The following is a 27132-nucleotide window of genomic DNA, read 5'->3' on the forward strand; positions in this document are numbered from 1 at the left end:
TGGACAAAGTAACTGACGGAAAGAACTTACGGAAAAGGGATTTATTTCGGATGATGGAGTCAGGGGATTGTAGTCACTATGGCAGAGAGGGCCAGAGTGGCTCAGTGGCAGTCGGGGTGTTTATGCACTTGAGTCCCCTCCCACATGACTGGACCAGCAGCATAGGGAGGTCTGACCTGGAAGGCTTGCTCCAGCAGTCTCTGGTCTCCGTTTTCTAGTGAGGTTCCCACTCCTAAAGCGTCTACCTCGTCAATGCAGCAACCATCAGGGGGCCGAATGTCCAAACGTGGGCCTGTGGGGGACATGCCCCTGTCACAGATGCCCGCGAAAAAGTGAAGCATGAGAGAGGAGCTTGCTCTGTGGTGGCCGGGTAACTTGCCCAGTCTGGAGAAGGGGGACCGGTTAACCCACACTGGACTCTCCTCAATTCCCTGTGGCCCAAGCACCTTTCACAAGGCCCCACTTCCAGCCCTGGCACATTATGGGATTAGGGCCATCACCCACGAACTTTTGGGATACACCCAAACCATAGCAGGAAGTATTAACTGTCACTTCTGAGACAGAGGCCAGGTCAGTCCCCTTCCGGGAGAGCTGGCTTTCCCGCTGGACCGCAGGCACAGGTATCTTGGCTTTGCCCCCTCATGTTTCCCCACCCTCAGGAGCTGGTGTGTTGGATTCTGACAGATGGCGGGTGTTTCACTTACAGCATGGTTAATGAAGGCCTTGGAGACTCCTACGGATGTCGGCCCATACCCAAGAGTCCCGTGAGTGGAAGTTCCCCTCTTGTAGGGCAGCAGTTGACTCCTGCCTAAAGCCTCCTTTGTCTCAGAGCCCTCCCCCAGCCCCGCACTTCCAGAATAGATCTGGCCTCAAAAATGAGCTAGTTTGGCTGGAGGAGGTGTGAGGCCCATAAAACCAGCCTTGTTAGAAACGACTTACTCATTTCTCCTGTTACTGCTCCCCTCAAGTCCTTTGTGGTCTTCACCAGTTGGCATGTAACAAAAAAAAGGGGGGGGGGGGATAAATCTTGGGTCTTTCACAGCAACTGAGCCAGGCTATCACTTTATATAATAAAGACATTTTAACAGATATCTATTGTGTGCCTACTATGTGCAGGCATTGGTGTGGATAGAGATCAGGGTAAGTGTGACCCCCAGATTCACATCCCAGGCAACATGTATGGTACCGTGGTGGTTTGAATGAGGCGTGTCCCCAGAGTCTCATGCTTCAAGACACTTGTCTAGCTGTTGGCTGGGGATGATCTCAGGAGATGTGTGATCTTGCTGGGGGAAGATGGAGGAAGTTGAGAGATCGGGGCTTAGCTTCTTTCTCGGTTCACTCTCTGCTCCCTGTGTTTCCCGCTTGCAGCTGTGCATCTGCACTTGGCTTCCAGCTCTGGCTGCCAGGCTTGCTGCCGGTCCTCCCTGCTGTGAGCAACACAAGCCCCTTTGCTCCTGAAGCAGCCTTGCATCTCATCTTATTGCATCTTATCACAGCAGAAAAGTAGCTAAGGCTTAAATCTCTAAGAACCACAGACTTCCAGTTCAGCTAAGGATCAGGCTGTGTAGAGATGCGTACTGCTACAGGGCCTGAAGTCAGAACTGTGCCCCAGACCCGCTGTGTGAGTTGGAGCCCTTTGCCTAGGATGCTCCCCAGCCAGATCCCAGAAGCAGAGGTATGCTGGCCACCCCACAGCCCTTGTTTACCTCTGTGCGGCAGCAGGCCTTGCCCCCCCCCCCCTTGTCCTCACCTCTGGTTGATTTCACCATGAGGAGAGGTGTGCTCAGAACCCTGTGGAGTGGCTGGACCCCTTGTGCTTTCAGTCCTGTGTGCCCCAGGGGCCTCATCTTCCCTCACCCTGATTCCTTTAACTGCCCACAGTTCTGTGAAGAGGTCTTTACTGGACCCTTCTGAATGTGCCACCTCCTGCCAAAACCTGATTGCATGAGGTCAGCAGGACTCAGCCATGTAATAGAATCTTTGCTTTGTGTGAAAAATGCCCTCTCATGGGTTTATCTGAATACATGCAGAGGGAAGATGGTGAATCCAAGCTTCAAGTTCCTCTTCCCAACCCGCTGCCGTCAGTGGTCCAGGTCCGCAGACATTCTGTGTTGCTTGGATTTGGGCAGGGCAGGGCCCCTTGCTGGAGGCTGTGGCAGAGGAATTAGAGAAAGGATCTGGGGGCAGTGAATTTGGTTCCATGGCATTGAACTCCAGCTCTGTCACTTGTTATCCATGCATTTGCGAGGCTGGATAGACACACGGGAAATTATGATGGTGAGGGGAGGGAGCCCCTCCCTCCCCTCTGAGAGCTGACATTTGCTGTGAGGAATTTGCCAATACAGCTGGGGGCTGGCAAGGTGGCTCAGTGGGTAAAGGTGTTTGCTGCCGAACGTGATGAGCTGAGTTTGATCCCAAAGACCCACGTAGTTGGCGGGCAGAATCGATCCCTGTAAGTTTCTCTCTAGTCTCCTCACACACACTGTATTTTCTGTGCTCCCCCCAACAAAATCAGTGAATGTTTAAGGCGGAGGCGGTGCAAATGTTTCCGTAAGAGCACAAGGACCCTGAAAAACCTGCGTGTCAGCTCTGGGACATTAGCTCTGTGGTAGGAGCATTTACTGCTTTTGCAGAGGACCCAGGTTTGAGTCCCAGCATCTACATGGTAGCTCATAGTCATCGAAACACTCGTATACACAAAAATGAAAAGATCCGAGCATAGCTTCTCAGACCTGTAACCCCAACAGCACTCTGTGTGTGTGTATGTTTGTAAATGTTTGTGTGTATGTATGTGTGTGTATGTATATGTGCGTGTTTGTGTGTGTATGTGTAGCAGAGACAAGAAGATACTGGGGTGTATTTGGAGGTTTCTGAACCCACCTGGTCCTGCAGCTGTTCAGTACCAATACAGAGGCTTATATTAATTATAAACTGATTGGGCTATTAACTCAGGCTTATTGTTAACCAGCTCTTATAACTTAAATTTACCCATAATTCTTATCTATGGCTTGGTACTTAGTAAGGTATTCTCATCTTGTTTCCTCTGTGTCTGGCTGGTGACTGCAGACTGAGCCTTTCCTCTTCACAGAATTCTCCTAGTCTGATTGTCCCGCCTATACTCCCTGCCTGGCTACTGGCCAATCATTGTTTTATTAAACCAATACAAGCATCTTTACAGAGTACAAGAACTTTATCCTACAGCACTGGGGCTTGCTAACCAGTAGGCTAGTCAGAAAATAGTGAGGTCTAGGTTTCTCAATGAGAGACCCTGCCTTGAGAGCAGAAGGCAGAAGGCGGTAGAGGATCCTGATATTCCCATCCCCATCATGTGTGTAACACACAGGCACACACAAGCATGTTAGCAGGAAAGGAGGCCTAATGTATATGACACCCCACCCCTTTCTTGGGTGTTTTATGGATGCCTCACAAACAGGACTGTTAAATTTGTTTCCATGGAGACTCCCTGCATCCCATGATCTCTAGCTTTTACCTGATCAACTGTGGTCCTGCCGGGTGCCCCCAGGAACCACCCTATGATCTCGAGATTACTCCAGACGTCACCCGGCTCTGTCGATGGTTGTTGTGCATGTAAGAATGTGTGGCTGGTCTTGGCTATGCCTCAGTTTCCTCCTGAGCCCCTTACTATTGCCTCCTCTTCTTATATGTTCAACACGTCTCTTAGGGCTGGGGAGATCCTCAGTACATAAAATGCTTGCTGTGCCAGTTGGGGGCCTGGGTTCAAATCCCCAGAATCCATGTAATCTTTGTCTTAGCCTTCCTCCAGTGAGGCGGAGGCCAAGCCAGGAGAATCCCTGAGAGTTCTCAGGGCCAGCTAGCCTGGTATGCTTGTTACACAAGGTGAGAATCTGTCTCAAATGGAGTAGCAGGACAAGGGATTTTCTTCACGTCTGCTATGGGAAGCAAGTGCCCACATTCACATGCACGCATTGTAATGTGTATCACACAGACACACACACACTATAATGTGTTAACGCACACACAGACACAGTTGATTTTGCTGTGTACTAACTTGTCCTGGATTTTTCAGGTCTCTCTCTCTCTCTTTCTTCTTTTGAGACAGGTTCTCTCTCTATAGTCCTGGCTATTCTAGAACTCTCTGTGTAGACCAGGCTGTCTTTGAATTCACAGAGACCCACCTGCCTCAGTGTATCAGCGCCAGGACTAAAGACTGATGCCACCACCTGCCGAGTGGCAGTCTCTTAAAGAAAACATCTCAGGCTGCTTCCAGTGGTGGTGGTGTGGGGCCACCACTGTTTCCGGGGTGTTCTTTCCTCTCCAGTGGGAGATTCCAGGCACACAGAGCTGTCCCCTGGTGTGGGTTGCCCAGAGCCATGCTTGGCAGGGAGTGGGTACACAGCACACGGTGGCTGTCTTTGTCACTCTTCTGTGGCTGTGTTACAACACCATGACACAGGCAACTGCAGGAAACCGAAGTTTATTTTGGCTTATGGTGCCTGGGGGGTGAGAGGCGGGGGGGCGGTGAGAGGCCATCTGTTACCTGGGGAGAGGTGTGCATGACTGTAGGCAGATGCAGCGGCTGGAGCTGAAGCTGAGTGCGCGCATGCATCTTGAACTGCACACTGAGAGTGACACAGGCTTTGGAACTTCAAAGCGTGCCTCTAGTGACTGACTTCCTCCAGTAGAGCTACCAACTGGGTGTAGTAGGAGCTGCGGGCTGTGTTCCTGCTGCCCCAGCTCCTGGTTGACTGGCTAGCTTTAAACCCGAAATAACAACATGCAAACTATTCATTTAAACACTGCTTGGCCCACTAGCTCTAGCCTCTTACGGGCTAATTCTCATATTTTGCCTAACCCATTTCTAATAATCTGCGTAGCATTGCTAGGTGCACTTACCGGGAAAGATTCAGCATGTCTGACCTGGAGGCTTGCTTCATCGCGCCTGCCAGGGAGAGGGGAACATGGCCTCTGAGCTCACTTCCTCTTCCTCCCAGCATTCTATTCTGTTTACTCTCCCACCTATGTTTTAACCTATAAGGCCAAGCAGTTTCTTTATTACTTAACCAATGACCTTCCTCCATTAACTGGGGACCAGATATTCAAATGCCAGAGCCTATGGGGACATCTCATTGGGACTATCACAGTGGCATTGTGTTGTAGGCGAGGGTGTGGTGAAATAATATTTAAAATCACTTAGCAGAGGAAATTGCCCAGCCACTTCTCTCTCCTATTGGAAAGTGACTTTGAGAGACCTGTGCTGAGAGGCCCAGTCTGTGGCTTTTCCTTGTTACTCAGCATCATTGGGCAACCCTGGGAGAGCATAGTAAGACGTTTGGGTTCCTGAACATCTTCCTAGGAGGTGGCCTAAGTGCTGGGGTGATGGGGAGCCTCTGGCCTCAAACAAATGCTAAATTATGTTTATTTATATGGAGGCTATAGAGGTCAGAGGGCAACTCGGGGTCAGTTTTCTATTCCCAACTTGTGGGTTCTTTGTTTCAACTCAGGCTTTCAGTCTTGATTGCAAGCACCTCTACTCACGTAACCATTTGCCAGCCGCTCTCTCTGTAAATATACATACATACATACACACACATATATGTTTTGTATATATATATTTTCAGAAATTATATGTAAAATAAATCTGATGTCTCAATCATCCTTAGGTTGACAGTTATATAACATAATTGACACCTACAGTAGCCCAGGCTGTCCTGATTTGTAGACCAGGCTGGCCTCAAACTTAGCGATCCACCTACCTCTGGCCCTGAGTGTTTGGGATTAAAGACGTGCACCACCATCACCCAGATTTTTTAAAAAAATCATCCCAAGAAGAAACTCTTGAGAACTCTTTCTCCCCTCCCTGGTTCCGGCAGACCTCTGTCCTTGTCTCTGTTCCTCCAACTTTCTGTTTTGCTAAGCTTGCCTATTCTAGATCTTGCTTAGTATTGGAGTCTTGTATCTGTTCCTTTGTGTCTAGATTTTTCATTTAGCATAGTATCTACAAGATACTATGTGCCAATTTTTTGGTGTTCCAAAATAGCCTGGAATAGAATATAACAAAGGTTTATTTATGTGGGGATAAATTTACAGTAAGGGTAGTGATCCACAGTCCTCTGTGTTCACTGGGAACTGGAACTGAATCCAGCAGCCAAGAGGCCCACGCATGCTTTTCATCTGCATTTATAGTACATGAGACCATGCCCAAAGTGTGCTGGTGTAGTAAGGAGGGCGCTTGTTCATTCCTAGCTGCTCAGCCCTGAAATAACCACACAGATACTGTATTAATTAAATCACCACATGGCCCATTAGCTCTAGCTTATTGTCCAATCTCTTACATATTAATTTAACCCATTTCTATTAATCTGTGTATCGCCATGTGGCAGTGGCTTACTGGCAAAGTTTTGGCATGTCTGACCCTGGCAGCTTCATGGCATCTCTCTAACTCCATCTTCCTCCTCCCATGCTATAGGACAAGCCAGTTTTTTTTATTCATTAACCAATAAAATCAACACATAGACAGAAGGACCTCCCACACCAAGCCCGTATCTTAAAGGCTATTGACTGAAGAAGTTCCCACAGCACCTCCCCCTTTTGTCTAAATAAGAGAGTTCTTATTTTAAATATATTTATTTATTTATTATGTATACAACATTCTGCCTCCATGTATGTCTGCACACCAGAAGAAGGTACCAGATCTTATTACAGATTGTTATGAGCCACCATGTGGTTGCTAGGAATTGAACTCAGGACCTTTGGAAGAGCAGCCAGTGTTCTTAACCACTGAGTCATCTCTCCAGCCCAAAATAAGAGAGTGCTAAGTCTAATACAAAACTATATACAATAAGAACAAATACCAAGAATTTCCCAGGGAAAAGAAGAGACAAAAACATACATAAAAGTTAGAATTGCAACCAGCATGAGCAACATCAAACAAAAAACATGTGCTAAATGTTTCAATAGTGATCCTATCCTAAGGTGTCTGAGTCTTATATTAAAAATGGTTTGGCTAAGTCATGAGAGGAAAGTAACTATGACTATCTGGTCTTCAACCACATCAAAGACCTGAGAAGGGAAATAATATTACTTGAGTAAACAGGAAGTACAATCAAGCAACTTCCAAAAGGTGCAAGAAATGACAGAGACAACTGGTTACCTGGCAATCACCCAAAGTCTCATTTACAAAGTTGGGGAAACCAACTTTGGCTAACGCCTAGAGTATCTGACAGACCATTTTCAGAGGCAGGAGAATTTGAAAAACCATCTTACCTTGTCTTGGCAAGGTTTGACAGTCTTTTTGCTTATATCCTGCTGTCCAGTCTGGACACCATGCATTTTGTCAGTGGTTGAGGCAGGGGCAGTTTTTTGCCCAAAGGTCAGTTTGCCAAGAAGAAAACAAGCTCCATGTGGAGTGTCTTTGGTCCCCAACATTTTCTCCAGAATAGATTGGTGCTGTGAGGAGCAATCGTGTGTCACATCAACAGAATCCCAAGTTATTTAGATGCCATATTCTATAGTTCTTTTAAGTATTTGAAATTACCTATCTATGTGGAATACAATCTCTATGTATCTAAAGAACCTGATTAGTCTAACTATAACTATGACAAACATGGAAGGCTATTGACTTGTAATTCTTAATACCTATATGGATTAAAGACTAATACTTCATATTAAAATATTAAAGTCATTAAAAATACATTCAGCAAATGAAGACAATGACCTCAAAATGTAAGCAATGTATAAATATCTTGGTCAGAGATAGAAATGTATAGTGGAATACAATAAATATATCCTAAAATTTCATTAATATACAAAATATCTTAAGAAGAGGTAGAAACATCCATGCATACAATCTGACAAAATACCTTTGCATAAGTGCACAAATATTGTAAACAGAAATAGGATCATATTCAACATAGCAAATATAGTTTGAATATGTATCAATAGATCAAGATCCATACCAATGCAAAGTATTGTAAATCCCCTACATGCTGGAAGGAGAGAGCCAATTTCCAAATGTCATTTATGATCATCACATGTTCCTTGTCCCACATGGACACAGGTATGTGCATGCATGTACAAGGACACACACACACTAAATGAATAAATGTAAATTGTTTCAAATGTTTAAAAATTATTTTAAACTATTTTTTTAGGCTAACATAGAAATAAATAAAGGGTTTGGTCCTGGCATCTCCATACGCCTATCTCTGTATACTACGTTGGTCTTATATTCCACTTTCAAAAGAAGCAAGAGGTCTGGTGTAATATGCCCCGTTCTTTCTTTCTCATTTGTTTTTCAGAGACAGGTTCTCTCCATGTAGCTCTGGCCAACCTGCAACTCACTTTGTAGAGCAGGCTGGCCTTGAGCTCACAGAGATCTGTCTGCTTCTGCTTCTGGAGTGCTGGGATTAGAGGCGTGCACCAGCTGATCTATTCAGTTCTTAAGAGTTACTGCCTCATTCAGGCGTGGGTGGCTCAAATCAGGCATCTCATTGCTCTCAGTGTCTGACATCACTGTGCCGTGTGTGCACGTCCCGTGTGACACTGGCTGTGTGTAATAATTACCTGTGACTATGCTGACATCACTGTGCCGTGTGTGCACGTCCCGTGTGACACTGGCTGTGTGTAATTACCTGTGACTATGCAGTGTCTGACATCACTGTACCGTGTGTGCACGTCCCGTGTGACACTGGCTGTGTGTAATAATTACCTGTGACTATGCTGACATCACTGTACCGTGTGTGCACGTCCCGTGTGACACTGGCTGTGTGTAATAATTACCTGTGACTATGCAGTGTCTGACATCACTGTGCCGTGTGTGCACGTCCTGTGTGACACTGGCTGTGTGTAATAATTACCTGTGACTATGCAGTGTCTGACATCACTGTGCCGTGTGTGCACGTCCCGTGTGACACTGGCTGTGTGTAATTACCTGTGACTATGCAGTGTCTGACATCACTGTACCGTGTGTGCACGTCCCGTGTGACACTGGCTGTGTGTAATTACCTGTGACTATGCAGTGTCTGACATCTCTGTGCTATGTGTGATCCTGTGTGACACTGGCTGTGTGTAATAATTACCTGTGACTATGCAGTGTCTGAAACATTAGGAGGAAGAACAGGCTGTTTCCTCTTGTAGAACGGACTGTTGACTTATTAGCTTCCAGTTTTCATGGAGTCCACCACAGTTTGGCAAGGAGGAACTCTCGGTCTTTATAGCCAACCTGTGTAGCAGCTGCTGCTGGAGCCTGCCCGTCCCTCATTGGATACTCTTGTATCTTCCCTTGGGATCCTACCTGTCATTTGTTTCCATCCTGATTCTTCCCCAACCAGTGATAAGTAGGATTGCTATCAAAGGGGCTGTGTGGTGTGACAGTAATGAGGCTTTCCTGCTACCAAGATGCCCTACCAACCTGCTGTCTGAAGTGGGACCATGCTACAGGAGCGCCCTAGCTCAGCCATTACTTCGAGTTGCCATGGAAACGGCCTCTACTTTTCCCGGATTTGGGATGCTCCAGATTCCAGGAAGGGAGAAAGTAAGATCTTGTCCTGTACCTAAGAGGCTCCTCTTCTTTTTCCTAATTGACTCAGGGGCCACCTCTTCATGTTGGTCGCTCATTCACTGAGAGCTTGCGTGTGTCCCCTCCAGGACACTTTAGCCCTGTGTTCACGTCTGTGCTTGTCTGTCCTTTCATTACCTCAGGAGTTCCTTCAGGGCAGTGATGACCTTAGAAACATTGCTGTTGCTGGCGTGTCCTGCAAGGATGGCTAGGGAGGAGAGGAGCTTGGCAATTTCTGTCCAATAGTTGAAAACTCAGTTCAACTCCTACAGCTTTAAATCTAGTTGTAACCGGGGAGGGGCAGTTGCAGTAATTCAATTTAGGAGTGAAGTTTGTTATTGTTGTTTGGAATTTTCCAGGGGTGGCATGGAGACAGATCTCACTGTAGAGTAGCGGCTGACCTTTAACTCGCAGAGATCCACCTGCCTTTGCCTCCCCAGTGCTGGGTTAAAGGTGAGCACCACCACTTCTGGAAGAGTGAAGTTTGTGTGTGTGGTCTTGGAGTAAGGGATAGAAATGTAGTCAAATTTTCTGTTCAAGAACTGTAGAGCTACACATAGTAGCACCCACCTTTAATCCCATCACTCAGAGGACGAGACAGGTAGATCTCTGTGAGTTCAAGGCCAGCCATGAGAGTTCTAGAACAGCCAGAACTACATTGTAAGACACTGTCTTCCAAAAATGTAGACAATTGTGAGATACAGGGGTTTTATAAGAAGAATTTGGTGGGGTCTTGATTTCCCCACCAATGACTTGATCAACTGCTCTTACCTCATGGCCTTTTGGCTTTGTCCGTGTCTCTGCCATTCCTTATAAAGATCAGTAGCCACACAGGGTCTCCACCTGCCACTCCCATGGTGCAAGGAGAGATCTCTGAGCAGGAAAGCTGCTATTGAGGTATGGAAGGGTGATGGCTTGTGAACTAAGAGACATCTAATTGGCATCCTTGCCTCTCCCCTGAGGTCAGCTGTTCCCATCAGGGATCCATTCCTTTCTTGATTTAGGATGCCACATTTTAGGGAGGCTGTTATCAAAGGGTTGCTTTCCTGGGAAAATGTCACTCTTCATACTGGCACAGCGAGCAAGTGACTGCTCCCTGCCTCCTGAGGTTAGGACTTCCTCCAGGGCAGGGTCACTATGGCAGCTGTGTGACAGGGTCTTCCTTACAGGTGTCACTATGGCAGCTGTGTGAGCAGAGTGTCCCTTACAGGTGTCACTATGGCAGCTGTGTGAGCAGAGTGTCCCTTACAGGTGTCACTATGGCAGCGCTGTGTGACAGGGTCTTCCTTACAGGTGTCACTATGGCAGCTGTGTGAGCAGAGTGTCCCCTACAGGTGTCACTATGGCAGCTGCAGCTGTGTGAGCAGGGTGTCCCTTACAGGTGTCATTATGGCAGCTGTTTGAGCAGGGTGTCCCTTACAGGTGTCACTGTGGCAGCTGTGTGACAGGGTCTTCCCTACAGGTGTCACTGTGGCAACTGTGTGAGCAGAGTGTCCCTTACAGGTGTCACTGTGGCAGCTGTGTGAGCAGAGTGTCCCTTACAGGTGTCACTGTGGCAGCTGTGTGAGCAGGGTGTCCCTTACAGGTGTCACTGTGGCAGCTGTGTGAGCAGAGTGTCCCTTACAGGTGTCACTATGGCAGCTGTGTGAGCAGGGTGTCCCTTACAGGTGTCACTATGGCAGCTGTGTGAGCAGGGTGTCCCTTACAGGTGTCACTATGGCAGGTGTGTGAGCAGGGTGTCCCTTACAGATGTCACTATGGCAGCTGTGTGACAGGGTCTTCCCTACAGGTGTCACTGTGGCAGCTGTGTGAGCAGGGTGTCCCTTACAGGTGTCACTATGGCAGCTGTGTGAGCAGAGTGTCCCTTACAGGTGTCATTATGGCAGCTGTGTGAGCAGGGTGTCCCTTACAGGTGTCACTGTGACAGCTGTGTGAGCAGGGTGTCCCTTACAGGTGTCACTGTGGCAGCTGTGTGAGCAGGGTTTCCCTTACAGGTGTCACTATGACGGCTGTGTGAGCAGGGTGTCCCTTACAGGTGTCACTATGACGGCTGTGTGAGCAGGGTGTCCCTTACAGGTGTCACTATGGCAGCTGTGTGAGCAGGGTGTCCCTTACAGGTGTCACTATGACGGCTGTGTGAGCAGGGTGTCCCTTACAGGTGTCACTGTGGCAGCTGTGTGAGCAGGTTGTCCCTTACAGGTGTCACTATGACAGCTGTGTGAGCAGGGTGTCCCTACAGGTGTCACTATGACAGCTGTGTGAGCAGGGTGTCCCTTACTGGTGCCACTATGGCAGCTGTGTGAGCAGAGTGTCCCTTACAGGTGTCACTATGGCAGCTGTGTGACAGGGTCTTCCCTACAGGTGTCACTATGACAGCTGTGTGAGCAGGGTTTCCCTTACAGGTGTCTTGTGACAGCTGTGTGAGCAGAGTGTCCCTTACAGGTGTCACTATGGCAGCTGTGTGAGCAGGTTGTCCCTTACAGGTGTCACTATGACAATACTGTGTAGGTGCTTAGTACTTTTTTTTTTTTTTGGTGCTAGGGTCATAGGTCAGTGAAATTGACCCAAACTTTAAACATTTTATTATTTTTTTGTTGTTGTTGAGTGATTTAAAAAAAAGAAAAATTGGGTTGTTTCATATAAATTCCATCAGAGTAGACATACATTTGTTCCTGTTCCCTGAAGTATTTAAGAACCAGACACTCATAAAAAGGCTTGTATGCCTCGTCTTTGATGATTCGTTTTTCTGATTTGCCCGCTTCTGGTTGCCTAGCAACTGGCAATGTTATGACTGAAGCAGGAGCAGGACTAATCTAATTATTTGTCATGAGCCAAAATGTGTCTCTGAGATAAAAACAACTTCACAGATCTGGAAACGGAACCCCAGAACGCAAATGCAGGCTGTAATAAATACTTTTGATCCAACCTTGATTTGTTCTATGGACAGCCTATGAAATGGCTCTAGAGAGACAGTAATCATCGGGCCTCTGATCCTAGCCGCCCTCTGAAGCTAGTGTTCCCCAGAGTGTCACGCCTGTGTATCCACACTAGTGCAAATGAGCATGTTCATGGTGCCCTTTGAACGCTAGCAAGTGGAGAATCTTTGGGTGCTTGTTTTAGTGTGGTTCAAGCTTACTGCCATTTGCTGTTTTTTTTTTTTAACCAGTTTTATTTAGGTGTGATTTGTATCAGGAAAATGCACCTGCTATGGCATACAGATTGATGGAAGTATGTTGTGCAATCCACTTTCCAGTCAAGACAGCCATTTCCTGCTCCCTTCTCTGTGGGTCCTTGACACTCTCTCACCGCCATGCCCAGCCTCGGGCAACCGCCCTTCTGCCCTCTACACCTTGGGTCATTCGTTAGCCTGGTCTTTCCTGAGATGGCATCTAAAGAGGATGTCCTGTGCATATTTATCTCACTATGTGTGTGCGTGTTTGGGTGTGTGCAGGTGTGTGTGTGTGCGTGCAGAGGCCACTGATGTGGCCTGCCTTTTTTCTCATTTTTCTTTCCTTTCTTTGAGGCAGGGTTCTTACTCGCCTGGAGCTTGCCAGATAGGAGAGACCAGCTGGCCAGCATGCTCCGGGAATCTTTCCCTCTTCAGTGCTGAGATTTGAAATTTGAGCGTGTGCTGAGGGTGCACCACCACGGACCTAGCTTCTTTAAGGGGCTCGCTGGACGTGGGTTCTCTGACTTGCAAGGCAAGCACTTTACCAGCTCCCTAGACTCTCAGCTTTTTGATTGGTGTTATGTCTTTGAGAGTCATTACCTCTATAAGAAACTGCTGGAGCTAGGCATATTGTCTCACTCCTTTAGTCCTGGTACTTGGGAGGCAGAGGCAAGCAGATCACTACAAGCTCAAGACAAACCTGGTCTACATAGAGATTTTTGGGCCAGGCAGAGCAGCATGGTGAGACCAGCTAACATTGTTGTGGCCTTTTATAGTCTCAGAGAACTCTGTTTGCTTCACATTTTGCCAGCACATGGCAGTGTCAGAATTTGAGCTTCCACCATCTGACATGCAGTGAATCTCATTGTGGTTGTCAATTTGCATTTCCCTGGGCAGCAAATGATGCTAAGCATTTTCCCCCTAGGCTTATTGCTTGTCTCTTGTTTTCTTTTGGACAGTGTTCACTCAGAAATTCTGCCCATGTTTTAAGTTATTTTTTTGTAATTTCAAAAGTTTAAAATGTATGTTCTAGATAAAACTTCTTTGTCTGACAATGTATTGAAAAGAATTCCCTGGTGTCTTCTTTTTTCTTTAATATTCTCATCTTCCCTCCTTTTCTTCTCTTCAGTGCTGAGGATCAAGCCCAGGGCTGTGCACAGGCTGGGCAAGTGCTCTGCACTGAGCCAGGTCCCGAGCCCGTCTTGCTAAATCTTGGAGAATTGCTGGGACTGTTTATTCTTCATTTTGGATTGCCAGCTTTTGAAGTCTAGTGTTGTTGACAGAGGTTTCTGTCCCACCAGGTTCCACATCTGTTTAGCCCTAAAGAAATACACAGAGGTCTACATTAATTATAAACTGATTGGCCGAGTATCGCAGGCTTCTTATTAACTCTTATAACTTATATTAGCCCATAATTCTTCTCTATGTTAGCCATGTGGCTTGGTACCTTTTTTGGAGAGGCAATCACATCTTTCTTGCTCTGTGTCTGGCTTCCTCTCTGTCTGGGCGATGACTACAGACTGAATCTTTCTCTTCCCAGAATTCTCCTATTCTCCTTGCCCCACCTCTACTTTCTGCCTGGTTGCCCCGCCTATACTTCCTACCTGGCTACTGGCCAATCAGTGTTTATTGAAAATACAAGTGACAGAGTACAAACCATTGTCCCACAGCACTTCCCCCTTTTTTAAACAAGAACTCTGAATTAAATATCCTTTGTTTAGCTTTTTGTCCAGACCATTATTCATAGCATCTTGTAACCAACATTCTAAACAAAGATAAATATCCATATTCCATTTTGGGGGAATGTGAGTATAGTTTTCCAGACTATTTCCTGCTGATTGGGGGGGGGGGTGCTGATAATCTTATGGAAACCTAAAAAAAATTAGAATTATGATCAAGTCCTGACTGGAATATCCTGTGAGGCTTGATCTCTCAGCCAGCAGTCTTGAAACTGTTCTGGATGCAGAACTCAGAGGGAACCACAACAGAGGTACTCTGAAACGCTGGATCATCTGGGCCATCCGCATCTATTGATTTCTCAGGGGATCTTCCTTGATCAAACCTTATTTTTCTTAATCCAGAATGAATCCACAACCTCTCATTTCCCAATCCCGAGATTAAGAATCTCATGTTCTACCTACTGAGTTAGTTGGGACATTTTCCCCCTTTCAGAGTTCATCTATATTTTGTCCCATATGAGAAACTAAAATTCTTTTTTTTTTTTTTTTTTGGTCCTGGAACTTGCTCTGTAGTTCAGGCTGGCCCTAAACTCACAGAGATTCACTTGCCTCTGCCTCTGGAGTGTTGGGATTAAAGGCGTGCGCCACCACCCAGCAAAATGATAAGTCTTAAAAACCAGAAAGACCTTACTCCATTTTATTGATTTAATTGTATCTTTTGTACCTTTGTAAAATAATCAGTCAAATGTATGGTCCTGCTTTTCTGGACTTTGTCCTGCTTTAGTGTCCGTGTGTCTGTCAGTGCCATCATGGCTGCACTACCGCAGATTTACAGTAAGCCTCGAAACTGGGAATAAAGCCTTCTGCCTTCTTCCTTCCCAAGATTCCTTAGGCCATTTTAAGTATTTCCCATTTCTGTATAAATTTTAAGTTGATTTCTATGAAAAAAACTTGCTTGTGAGTTTGATTGGAATTATGTGAACCTGTAGATCAAGAACTGACATGCTGAGAGACAACTCCCACAGATTGTCCTCCAACCTCCTCTCTCTCTCTCTCTCTCTCTCTCTCTTTCTCTCTCTCTCATTTCTCTCTCTCTCTCTCTCATGCATGTACGTGCGCGTGTGCACACACACATACACACACACACACACAGATGCCGTCTCTTCATTGTCCTTCGAGAGGTTTGCCTATGACCAGGTGGATGTGCACACGTGTCTGTTTTTTGTACAACTTCTTTAGTTTAGATTTTTACCATGAATGGCAGTAACGTATTTGCCAGACCTGAGCCTGGATACCATGGGCACAAGAGAGCAGTGTCCACGTGTGGTCTTTATGGAATTCTTGTTCTAACTGGACAGTGGGACCTTGACTATGTGACATACAAATCCCACCTATGATGAGTGCTATGAGGCCAGGGAAGGTTTACGGGCCTCTGACCTAGATTCCGAGGGCTCTGGACGGAGAGGATGTCCTAAAGTGAGACACTTGGTGGCTCAGCTCAGAGTGGGATGGGTTTGGAGGTTGAGGGTGGATCATATACTTACATTTCATCCCATTTAACAACATATACATACATGTGCATATATACATATATGAGTATATATAAATGTATAGGTGTGTGTTTATGTATATAAAGTTCAACTTTTATTTGTAAATTCCATAATACTTTTCATACTACCTTAATGGTTACTGATACAAATTATCTGAGAATTATGAATTAATTATTTTATCCTGTGCTATAGTTAACTTTGCTAATGAGTTTATTTAGTTAATTTACTAACAAAACCTCACAGGAAAGGGAATAAATTATGTCTCATGACTATGGCAGCTGTAGAATGCAACATCAAGATGCTGTCTCTGGTGAGAGCCCTCTTGCTGTGTTATTCAATGGCAGAAAGAAGAGCAGCCTGGGGGGAGGGAGAGAGAATGTCCCTCCATTTTGTTTTTGCACATTAATTAGGCATATACTCCTAAGACAACGGACTGACCACTGAGCTAACTGCATTGGCCTGTTCATGGGTACAGAGCCCTCGTAACGGCCTAACGGCACCACTTCTTAACACTGTTGCATCAGAAGTTAGGTTTCCAACACATGGGCTTGGGGAGGACACATTCAAACCATAGCCCCTCGCATGTGTTAGCGACAGCTACCTCCTCAGCCCCCAAGTCATTGTCATTTGAGTATATCTCAAAGGACAGCTGGCAGGTTTGCACCAGCACACGTACATTTTGTTGTTTAGGGGGTGATGGTAGAGTAGAGGGGAGGTTTGGGTGGAGCCCTCAGAGCCATAACCAAATCACCTCTGAAAGGCCTCACTGTCAACATGGTCTCACTGAGGGCCATGTTTCCCACACATCTTAGGAGAGCATAGTCAAACCATAGCAATGCTCCTTAACCACAGCTCCTTAAGAGAAAGCCTGGTTGGTTCTGCTGACACCCTGATTTGACCTATGGCCTTGACAGCTCTGATCCATTTTTGTCATTTAAAACCCCTTGTTGTGTGGTCCTGGTTACCAGACCCCAGAATATGACTTGAGCTCATTTATGTCCTTGTAATGCACACGACTTCTTCATTATCTTCTGCTTTCTTCTGGCTCTCAGCAATCATCTACAACTGATGGTCCCCAAATTTGGATCTTTGTTGACTCTCCCTTGGGCCCCTGGCTTGCAGGTCCTCCCCTGATCCTTTTACTTCCCTGTCTTAGTTAGGGTTTCTATTGCTATAAAGAGACACTATGATCATGGCAACTCTTATGAAAGAAGATATTTAATTGTGTCTGCCTTGTAGTTTCAGAGGTGTAGTCCGTTATCATCATGGTGGTACATGTTGGCATACAGACAAATATGGTGGTAGAGAGGTAGCTGAGAGTACATCTTCATCCACAGGCAACAGGAAGTGAACTATGTACCACATTGGGCATAGCTTGAACATATGATACCTCAAAGCCCACCCCCACAGTGACACACTTCCTCCAAGGCCACACCTACTCCAACAAGGCCACACCCCCTAATAGTGCTACTCCCTATGGGCCAACCATTCAAACACTTGAGTCTATGGGGACCATATCGATTCAAAGCACCACATTCCACTCCCTGGCTCACAAAGACTTGTAGCCATAACAATGCAAAATATATTTAGTCCAACTTCAAAAGTCCCTGTAGTCTATCACATTCTCATCAATGTTTTAAAGTCCAAAGTTTAAAATCTCTTCTGAGATTCATGCAGTCTCTTAACTGTAGTCAAAATAAAAAAAAAAACAACCAAAAAACAGAACACATACTTCCAACATATATTGGCACAGGATATATGTTTCTGTTCGAGACTGGAGGAAATACTGGACCAAAGCAAGACCAAATCCTAGCTGGGCAAACTACAAACTCTAGACTCTATATCTGATGTCAAAGCACTTTTCAGAGCTCCAACTCCTTTCATATTTGTTAACTACAGCATACTTCTTTCACTCCCTGTTAGCAGCTCTCATTAGCAGGTCCCATGGCTCTAGCATCTCTAACATTTGGGTCTATAAGAAATCCAGGCTTCACCGTCATAGCTTCAGGCAGTGGCCTCACTAAGGCTCCACACGGGGACACACTTGTCCTCAGCTGTTTTCCGTAGTCATGAAGGGTGCTCCTGTAACTCCTTTCTTCTATCCTTAACTCCAAAGCAGACTAGTTGGCCGAAGCTGCCAAGTTCTGCTCCCTGCTGGGGCCAGAACATGGTCCTCTTGTTCAAGCACGTCTTCACCAGCTTTATGATTTTCACGGCTTCCTTGACAGCCTAAGCTTGGCTGTCTTGGCGCTTACTTTGTAGATCAGGCTGGGCTCAAACTTACAGATCCACTTGTCTCTGTCTCCAAGTACTGGGATTAAAGGAGTGTATCACCATGGCTGGACCTAAACTGTTCTTTAATTCCTTTCCACAAGTTGGAAGTTTAGCTGGGTGGGATCTTGCCCTGAAGTCACCACTCCCTTTATTCCATTTCTTAATCTGTTTGTCTCCTTGAATAGAGGATTTAGCTCTATTCCACTTCCTGGTGCCCCCTTTCTCCTCAAATTGTATTCTGAGCTTGCTCCTTTTCATTATAGGTCCGCATAAGAGTGAATGCTGATAACCATATAACAGAGTCAGAACTAGGCTGTTTTTAGATTTCCTCTGCCAGTGGAATTAATCCACAACTCTCCACTTTAGACTCAGGCAGGCTTTCCAGACAAGGGAAAAAAGCAAGCACATTCTTCACTAAAATATAGCAAAACTGTGGTGATATTTTGTTTGTGTTTTAATAAATAAAGTTTGACTGCAGATCAAAGTGTGGGGCTAGCCACACTAGTTAGCCAGAGAGGTCAGACAGTGGCGCACACACCTTTAATCCTAGAAATCGGGAGACAGAGGCAGACAGATCTCTGTTAGTTCAAGGCCACCCTGGGCTACACAAGATTGATTCTGTCTAAATCAGAAACAGAGCTAGTGGTGGTGGCTCACACGTTTAATCCCAGCAATAGGGAGGTGGAGACAGGAAGTGATATGGCTGGGTAGAGAGAGGCGGGAGGAGACAGGAGCTCAGTTTTCAGTCTGAGGTTTTGTAGAGATAGCATTCAGTGTGAGGATTTGTGGAGATAGGATCTTGCTTACTTTGGTCTGAGGATTTGATAGAGGTAAAAGTTCTCTCTGGTGGCTGGCTCCTTCACTTTTTTGATCTTTCAACATTTACCCAGATATCTGACTCTGGGTTTTTATTATTAAAACCAATTGGGCAGCATACTAAAATTCTTCTCTGAAACCTTATTTTAGCACTACTGTCTTCCATGTTCCTACTAGGATGGCCCATTAAGCCCCACTTAAAGAGTTCAACTGCTTTTCTAATCCAAAGTCTACATTCTTCCAAGTAAAAGCCTGGTCAGGACTCTCAGAGCAATACCCTGCTTCTGGTACCAACTTCTGTCTTAGTTAGGGTTTCTATTGCTGTGAAGAGACACCATGACCACAGCAACTCTTATAAATGAAAACATTTAATTAGGGCTGGCTTACAGTTCAGAGAATTAGTCCATTATCATCATAACAGGAAGCATGGCAGTGTACAGGCAGGCATAGTGGTAGGAAGGAGCTGAGAGTTCTACATCTGATCTACAGGCAACAGGAGGTCAACTGTGCACACTGGGCATAGCTTGTGCATATGAGACCTTAAAGCCCGCCCCCACAGTGAAAAACGTCCTCCAACAAGGCCACACCCACTCCAGCAAGGCCACACCTCCTAGTAGTGCCTCTCCCTATGGGCCAAGCATTCCAACATATGAATCCATGAGGGCCATTCCTACTCAAACCACCACATCCCCTGCATTCCCAGTAGCCCTGTCAAACTCAGCATACCTGTGCTGGCCCCAGCTCCTCTTCCCACACCGGCTCTCTCTGCATGTCTGCTGGTGACAGCTGTCCTTGTCTATAGACAGGTGTTTAGACTGGAAATCTTGTGCTCATATTTGATCTCTCCCTGCCTTAAAATTTTATTTATTTATTATTATCCTCTCTGTGTGTACACAATATGATGGGGTATGTGTATGCATGTACGTGCTTTTGTGTGTGTACACAATAATGATGCATGTACGTGCTTTTGTGTGTGTGCACATGCAGTGTGTGTGCAGAGGTCAGAGGACAGCTTTGTGGATTTAGTCTTTTTTTCTACCTTTACATGGTTCCAGGCGTTAATTAAACTCAGGTTGTCCTTCCCACTGAGCTGCCTCGCTGAGCCTGATCTCCCCATATTTGATCACATCCCAAGTATGACCTGTTAGCAAATCATGTAGCCTTTGTTGAGATCATGTTCTCACCATGTGTGTTGTCATGCTGGTTGAGGCGTTGTGACATCATTTCTGCTTCCATTTGCTTCTTCCCCTTTAGTCAGCTCAACTTAGAAGGAGGGGCAGGGACCTGGTTGCCTGGAGTTGGCGCCTCCTCCTGAAAGCTCTTAGGAGCTCCCCATTGCTCCCCACGTGGGCTCCACAATCTCTCTGCTCCTTCTCCTCCTCCTCCTCAGCTTCGCAGTTCCTCCAGACCCCATCCCTTCTGTGCTGTCTCCATCATGCTTCCCTCCTTGGACCATCTGCCCTGCTCCTCTGGAATCCTTTCTACATAATACATACCAATGATATCATTGTAGTCAAGCATCGCATGATGGCGGGAATGCGCTGTGGAAAATGTGTTGATTTATTCACTGTGGGAGCATCAAGAACTCTGACACAAACCAGACAGCTGAGCCTGAGTGTGAATGGATCACACTGTAAAGCCTCCCTCCCAACCTTCCTCGCATCCAACCCCCCATCCTCCTCCCTCCCATCCTCCTCCATCCCAACCTCCCTCCCATTCTCCCTCCCAATCTCCCTCCCATCCTTCCTCCCATCCTCCCTCCCAACCTCATTCCCATCCTCCTCCCTCCCATCCTCCCTCTCATCCTCCCAACCTCACTCCCATCTTCCTCCCTCCCTCCGTCCCTCCCTCCTTCCCTCCTCCCTTTCTTCCTCTTTCTCTCCAGGTCTTTCCTAATGTTGCCTGCTCAGTAAGATCACCCACCTTGAACTTCCAGTGGCTAGCTTCCAACACGAACCCTTTTCTTTGTCCCTTCCTTCCTTAGCCCTCTTCTCTGTGGTTGAGTCTGTGAACTGTCTCACCTTGTGACCCCCACATGAGACGAAAAGCCCTCCAAGGTGGCCCATTTGACTCCTGCTACATCCTCAGAGGCCACAAGATGATCTGCCTGGGATATTTGCTGAACTGTTGACTGAATGAATAGGTGGCTAATGTATTTTAGTTGAATATGTTGCTTTATTTCATCTCTTAAAAACAAAACAAACTTGATGCCCATTCTTAACTCAGGAGGGGATTAGAGAAGAAAGGTGCAGAAGCCTTGCTGGTCTGCATCCTCTGTGTAACAGATTATGTGACCTTGTCGCTTCTGCCATGCTGGAGATCAATCATATATACAGTGGCATATGTACATTTCTCAATGTTAAGGACATTTCCTATATTGTCATCGTGTTTTCTCACGCCTATTTGAATGAATTTGTTACTTGCTATAATACTGCCCGTGGTCACATTACCAGATAATTCTTGTCTCCAGCTAGTTTATCCCAGCCAGACTCCGATAAAACACCATTAACTGCGTTTCACTAGGTCCTTCTGCTTGTTTTCTGAGACATGGCCTTGCTATGTAGCCCCGGTCGCCCCCAGCCTCTTGAGTGCTAGGGCTACGGATGTGCACATGAACTTCCTGGGCTACAGATGTGCACATGCACTTCCTGTCCCAGCCACTCTCACTCCTTGCGTTCCCCAAACTTATGTTCTCCAGATCTTTCCACACCGTAGCAGTGTGACATTTTCCCCAGGATTCCTGCCCCATGGTCCTGTCATGGGTCTCACTGTCTGAATTTCTTCTGCTATTATTAGTTTTCTTTCTCTCCTTGCTGTTTCCTACAACCTGGAAGTGAGTTCTGAAGGCCGGCGGACTGCGATTGGTTAAATGGAATTCTATGCTGTCAGCTGTTTCTTTGGAGCATAGGGAATCTTGGGACAAATTCCTAGTATTAATGGAGAAGGGACACTTTTTAAATTTTGTTTTGAAAGTTCTGACATTTATGTGAGGATGTCCTAAACCCTGGCTCTAAGGCCTGGAGAGATGGCGCAGTGGTTAGGAGGACTTGCCGTTCTTGCAGAAGACCTGGTTTTGGTTCCTATCACTCAGTGGTGGCTCAGAAATATCTGTAACTCCAGTTCCAGGGGGCTTTGATGCCTTCTTCTGGCCGCCACAGCCACTGTAAACACGTGATGTGCAAACATACATGTGGGCAAACACTCCTTCACATAAGATAAAAACGATAAATAAAATCCTTCCTACATCTGTTTTGTGCAGGCCTCTTTGAAGAGATCTACACAGTTCTTGATAAGCCAACTTAGAGTAAGTCTTCTGGCCTTCGGTCATGGCGGGCTTCCTCCAAGCTTCGGAACTGCTGGAGACTCTGGGTCAAGTAATGTCTCTTCTGTTTTCACAGTTAGGATGAAATAAAGAGTTTGGGGTGACACATTGTTTGTCCTGTGGGGACATTGTCTTCCCTTTGGCTGGTGACGATGTCCAACTGTCTTTACACAAAGGCATTGTACCCCAGAGACCAAGATTATGTACTTGTACAAGGGGTGCTTTTAGTTTGGAGACTTCTTGGAGTTTGTTTTCAGGAAGGATAATGAATTCTCATGTGAGGCAAAAGTATAAAGATGTAAGCCAGACAGTGGCTACGCAGGCACGCACGCTTTTAATCCCAGCACTGGGGAGGCAGAGGCAGGCGGATCTCTGTGAGTTCAAGGCCAGCCTGGTCTACAGAGGGAGTTCCAGGACAGGCTCCAAAGCTACAGAGAAACCCTTTCTCGAAAAACAAAACAAAACAAAAGATGTGAAGGTGATTTGTTCCCCCGTCTCTGTAGAATGCAGAGCACTAGACAAACAGGGAGTCTAGAGCTGGACTTCAGATGAGCTAGGGTGTAACTGGATTAGACTCGGATTGTTTCCATGGATCCTAGTTTATAATTCTTAAACTGTAAACACATTTAGTATCTTACTCTAATTTCTTTTACCATCACTGAATTCTCAGGGCTGGGTAATTTATAAAGAAATTTTCAGTTTGGAGGTAAAGAATTTAAAGGTGTGTGTGTGTGTGTCTGTGTGTGCATGTATGATTGTGTGTGTGTGGTGTGCATGCGTTTATGCGTGTGTGTGGTATATATGCGTGTATATGTGTGTAGTGTGTATGCGTATATGTATGTGGTGTGTCAGCATGTATGTGTGTGTGGGGGGTGTGTGTGTATGTGTGTATGTATATGTGTGTGTGTGTGGTGGGTTTCTCACCGAGTGAAGGCCTCTTTGCTGGTGAGAGGGGACTCCGCAGAGCCCATGGGGATTCCATGGCTGTCAGACAGCAAGCGGCCCATGAACGTGGCTACCTTAGCTTTTATTACAGGCTGACCAACTTTCATAGTAACTAACTCACTCAGTAACCCAGCAATCCACTAATGGATTAATCCATCTGAGGGGCAGAGCCCCCTTCACTCAGTCGTAGCTCAGAAGTCTCATCCCCAAATGCCATTAACGTGTGAATTTGGGGATAAAGTTTCTAATGTATGGATTCTGGGAGACAGCTCAAACCATGGTGTTCACACTAGTAGACTGTGTGGATTCAGGTGTTCAGAATATGTTAATCTGGTTCCTTAGTTTATGAGATAGGAAGTTCCTAAGTTACCCAGATGATATCTTTAGTAAGATGCTGTCATTGGATTAAACTTTAAATCACAACCTCTTTCCCCCCTTTTCATGACTTAGGAAATCCGGGATCCGTTCATGCAGTGGCTTGAGAGGCGCGTGGATCCTGGAGGAATCATCAAGTCCAGCAAGCTCGCCCTGAGGTTCATTTCCTCTCACACGTCTGAAGTGGAAGTCTCCCCGTCTTCTCTACCTGTGGTTACTGACCCCGAAGCCTTCTCATCAGAGCACTTTGACCTAGAGACGTATCGCCAGAATCTGCAGACCACGTGGCTCGGAAAAGTAATTCTGTTTGCAGAGGTGACCACCACAACCATGAGTCTCCTGGATGGGTGAGTTCAAGTCAGATGGTCGGCCTGGCCAAAGTGTCCACTGATGTCTGTTCTCTGTCCCCAGTGCCAGGGGAGAGGGACAGATGCACCCATCTTCTGAGCATAGTTGGCAGACTCTGTCCCGCTCCCCGAGGGTTTGAGTCTTAGAAGGAGGAGCTAGAGGAGGACTTCGATCAGAGTCCATGTTTTATGTGTAGCTTTGGTGGCTGTCATTGTGCTTCCTTTAATCAGTCATTTTGAAATGTCCTCGGGGGACACTTTGAAAAATAGTGAACAGGTGGCCGTGGTCAGGTGGCCACTTTCCTTTGTGCTGTGATGATCAGTGATGCACGCTTAATCTAGGATGTTCCGTGGGTGTTAGAGAGTGAAGTCGGAGACAGAGCGGGGTTAGAGGGAACAAGTGGGGACGTGTGTTTTGAAAACTGATGTTTCCTTCCTAGTCATTTCCCAAGCTCGCTCTCATCCCATGTCTGAAATTTATTCTCGCTGTGAGCTTCCATTTTTACTTCTGTTCCTCTGTTTCAAGTTAAAACATGAAAAACAGATGAAAGGGATTTTTCTAAATGCCACATGTTGTCCGTACTAATCAATACACCTTTAGTTTAAAACATTGGGTAGAAAACAGAGAAACTCAGAAAAGTGTCTTCCCTTTGCCTGGAACCAAAATTGAAAACTACAGACGCCAGGAATCCCTGGGTTAGAGTTTCTAGGGTTTACCCGTAGGGATTACTACAGAGACATGTAATTCAATGTACAGAAATGTCGTTGTTTTGTTCAGATAGTATCTGGAATGCAATTAACTGGCTGTATATTGGTACAAAGTAATGGAGTGTTCCTGGCTCTCACACAGTTGGTGGAGGAGCAGTTGTAGCGTGTGACGTATGTAGGGGAACCAGCAGAAGATGGCAGAGCAGGGGCATTGCTGTGGATGAGCTGGAACACATGTTAATTAGTGGCTTTTGTTTAATTAGTTAATCTGTGTTGCTGTAGTTACTTTTTTTTTTCAGTTTTATTTTTCCCAGAGAGAAAAGTATTTCTGCTTTCTTCAAGCAGCGAGGAGCCCTTCTCTGTCTTCTAGTCTGGTCTGTGCCAAGCACAGGCAATTGGATGGCTCTGGTTTTTGTTGGTCCCTCTGCCAGGCAGGTTTTGATTGACAGTTGTCCGTCATCACTGTTCGCATGGGCTTCTTCCCAGCACTCCCAGGGAAAGTCAGAAGTCCCCAGAGGTGTGGCTGTTCTAGGAGGCGGCATCTGAACAGGTCTTCCTAGAGCCAGCAGGACCCAGAGTCACTCACAGGCTTCAAGTGACAGAGTGGGAAGCCACACTTTCCCATTGTATTCCAAGAATGCAGCCAGAAGGGTTTCTGATGTTGGCACGGTGGGTACAGGTCTCTGTTAGTCCATGTGGTAGCATCCCACCCAAGGCAGCCTGCAGAAGGAAGGGGTTATTGGGGCTTCGGATCCAGAGGACGAAGGGATCCATCACCGCGGGGACATGGTGGCAGGCAGGCCTATGTCCAGACAGCTGAGAGATCACATCTCAAACAGAAAGCCGGAAGCAGGGTGTCAACTGGGGGTGTCATGTGGCTGTGAACCCTCAAAGCCTGCCCCCCAGTGACTTCCTTCTTCCATCAAGGCCATGCCCAAGCAAAGCCACCAACTGGGGACCAAGTGTTCAAAGGCTGGAGACTATGGGAGACATTCGTTTGAACCACCTCGGATCCTTATCACACATCTCCTGGACACACAGGTGGTGCTCAGCTAGTGAATCAGACCCTTCTCCTTTCTAGACAGTTCTCTGTCCTGTGTCCATGGTTCCCGCAATGCCATTCGTCATCTCTTGATGAGCCGTATCGTCCAGTCATGGTGCACAGTGTGCTGGATTCCAGGGATGGGACAGACAAAGCAGGCTGGGGTGCAGTCCGTGTGGACTCTTACTGGAAGTTACCCTTGGCCTTTGCGTTCCTATCTCATGGCTAGGCCTCGTCACATCAAAGACATAAAGCAAGGAAACAAATGTGGTCTTCGTGTGTGTGGAGGCCAGAGGTCGATGCCTCCTCAGCTGCTCTTCACCGTATCACCTAACACGGAGCTTACTAATTTGACTGGGTTGGCTGGCCATCAGATCTCAGGGTCTGCCTGTCTGCACCCCTCCCCAACACTGCATCACAGGTGTGCGCTGCCATACCCAGCTTCTTCCTGTTGGTCCTGTAGAGCCAAACTCAGGTCCTTCTGTTTGTGTGACACACTTCACCACCTGAGCCGTCTCCTCCCCTATGAGGTGTCTGAAGTTGAAGGCCAGGCTTCATTTCTCAAAAGGTGGGAAGATAGGTGGAGACAGCTGGACGTCTTCATGGAAGTGTTTCATTCTGTTAAGAGAGTAGCTGGAGCCTGGCGGTGGTGGCACACACCTTTAATCCCAGCACCTGGGAGGCAGAGGCAGGCGGATCTCTGTGAGTTCGAGGCGAGCCTGGTCTACAAGAGCTAGTTCCAGGACAGGAACTAAAAAGCTGCGGAGAAACCCTGTCTCGAAAATCCAAAAAAAAGAGAGAGAGAGTAGCTGGGGACCTGCACTGTGAATATGCTATAGCCCAGAGTCCATTGGATTTAAAGTCACGGTGGAGAGCAGAGACAGTTCCTCTTCGGGAACGCTGGCTTTGCTTTGTTGTTGTCTGTTGTTAATCAGGAGATCTGGGGATCCTCATCCGATAAAAAGGCTTTGGCATTCGTGCTAATTATGATTTTCAGCACAGACCCCATTTAGCCATCTTCTGTGGCAGGAGATGCTGGAGGTCTCATTTGGTCCCTGGGTGTGACACTGGGTTCAGCTGAGGTTAGGAAGCCCTTTCACCTTCCCCCAATCCTGTGATTCTAGGAGCAGGAGCAAAAAGAAATTTGGGGGTTATTTGCTCATTAAAAGGGCGTGTCTCTCTCCTCCAAAAACAAAAAGTAAAAGCCTGATCAGTGAGTGATCCTTTCCTGGTCCTTAGATTGGGACATTCCATCCCGTTCCCTGGGTTGGACAGGCAATTTCAGCCCGTATCCCCTAGCCCAGTCACTTTCTCTGGCAGAGATATCATCCTGACCTTGAGCTCTACCTACTCTTCTGTAAGAGGAG

General features: G+C 46.5%; 1 protein-coding gene across 6 annotated transcripts in view; it reads left to right on the plus strand.

The window, feature by feature from the left end:
• Positions 1-27132, plus strand: part of Hlcs (holocarboxylase synthetase) — a 194029-nt gene that overhangs the window by 63149 nt on the left and 103748 nt on the right. For all 6 annotated transcript variants that reach the window (XM_041672987.1, XM_041672988.1, XM_041672989.1 and 3 more), the window contains one exon: positions 23744-24015. In XM_041672987.1, the coding sequence (XP_041528921.1) occupies positions 23744-24015 (272 nt within the window). The remainder of the gene's footprint in view (positions 1-23743; positions 24016-27132) is intronic.

This window comes from Microtus oregoni, unplaced genomic scaffold (assembly GCF_018167655.1).
Source record: "Microtus oregoni isolate MIOR12 unplaced genomic scaffold, Mior012 000023F_ref0000262, whole genome shotgun sequence".
Classification (NCBI taxonomy): domain Eukaryota; kingdom Metazoa; phylum Chordata; class Mammalia; order Rodentia; family Cricetidae; genus Microtus; species Microtus oregoni.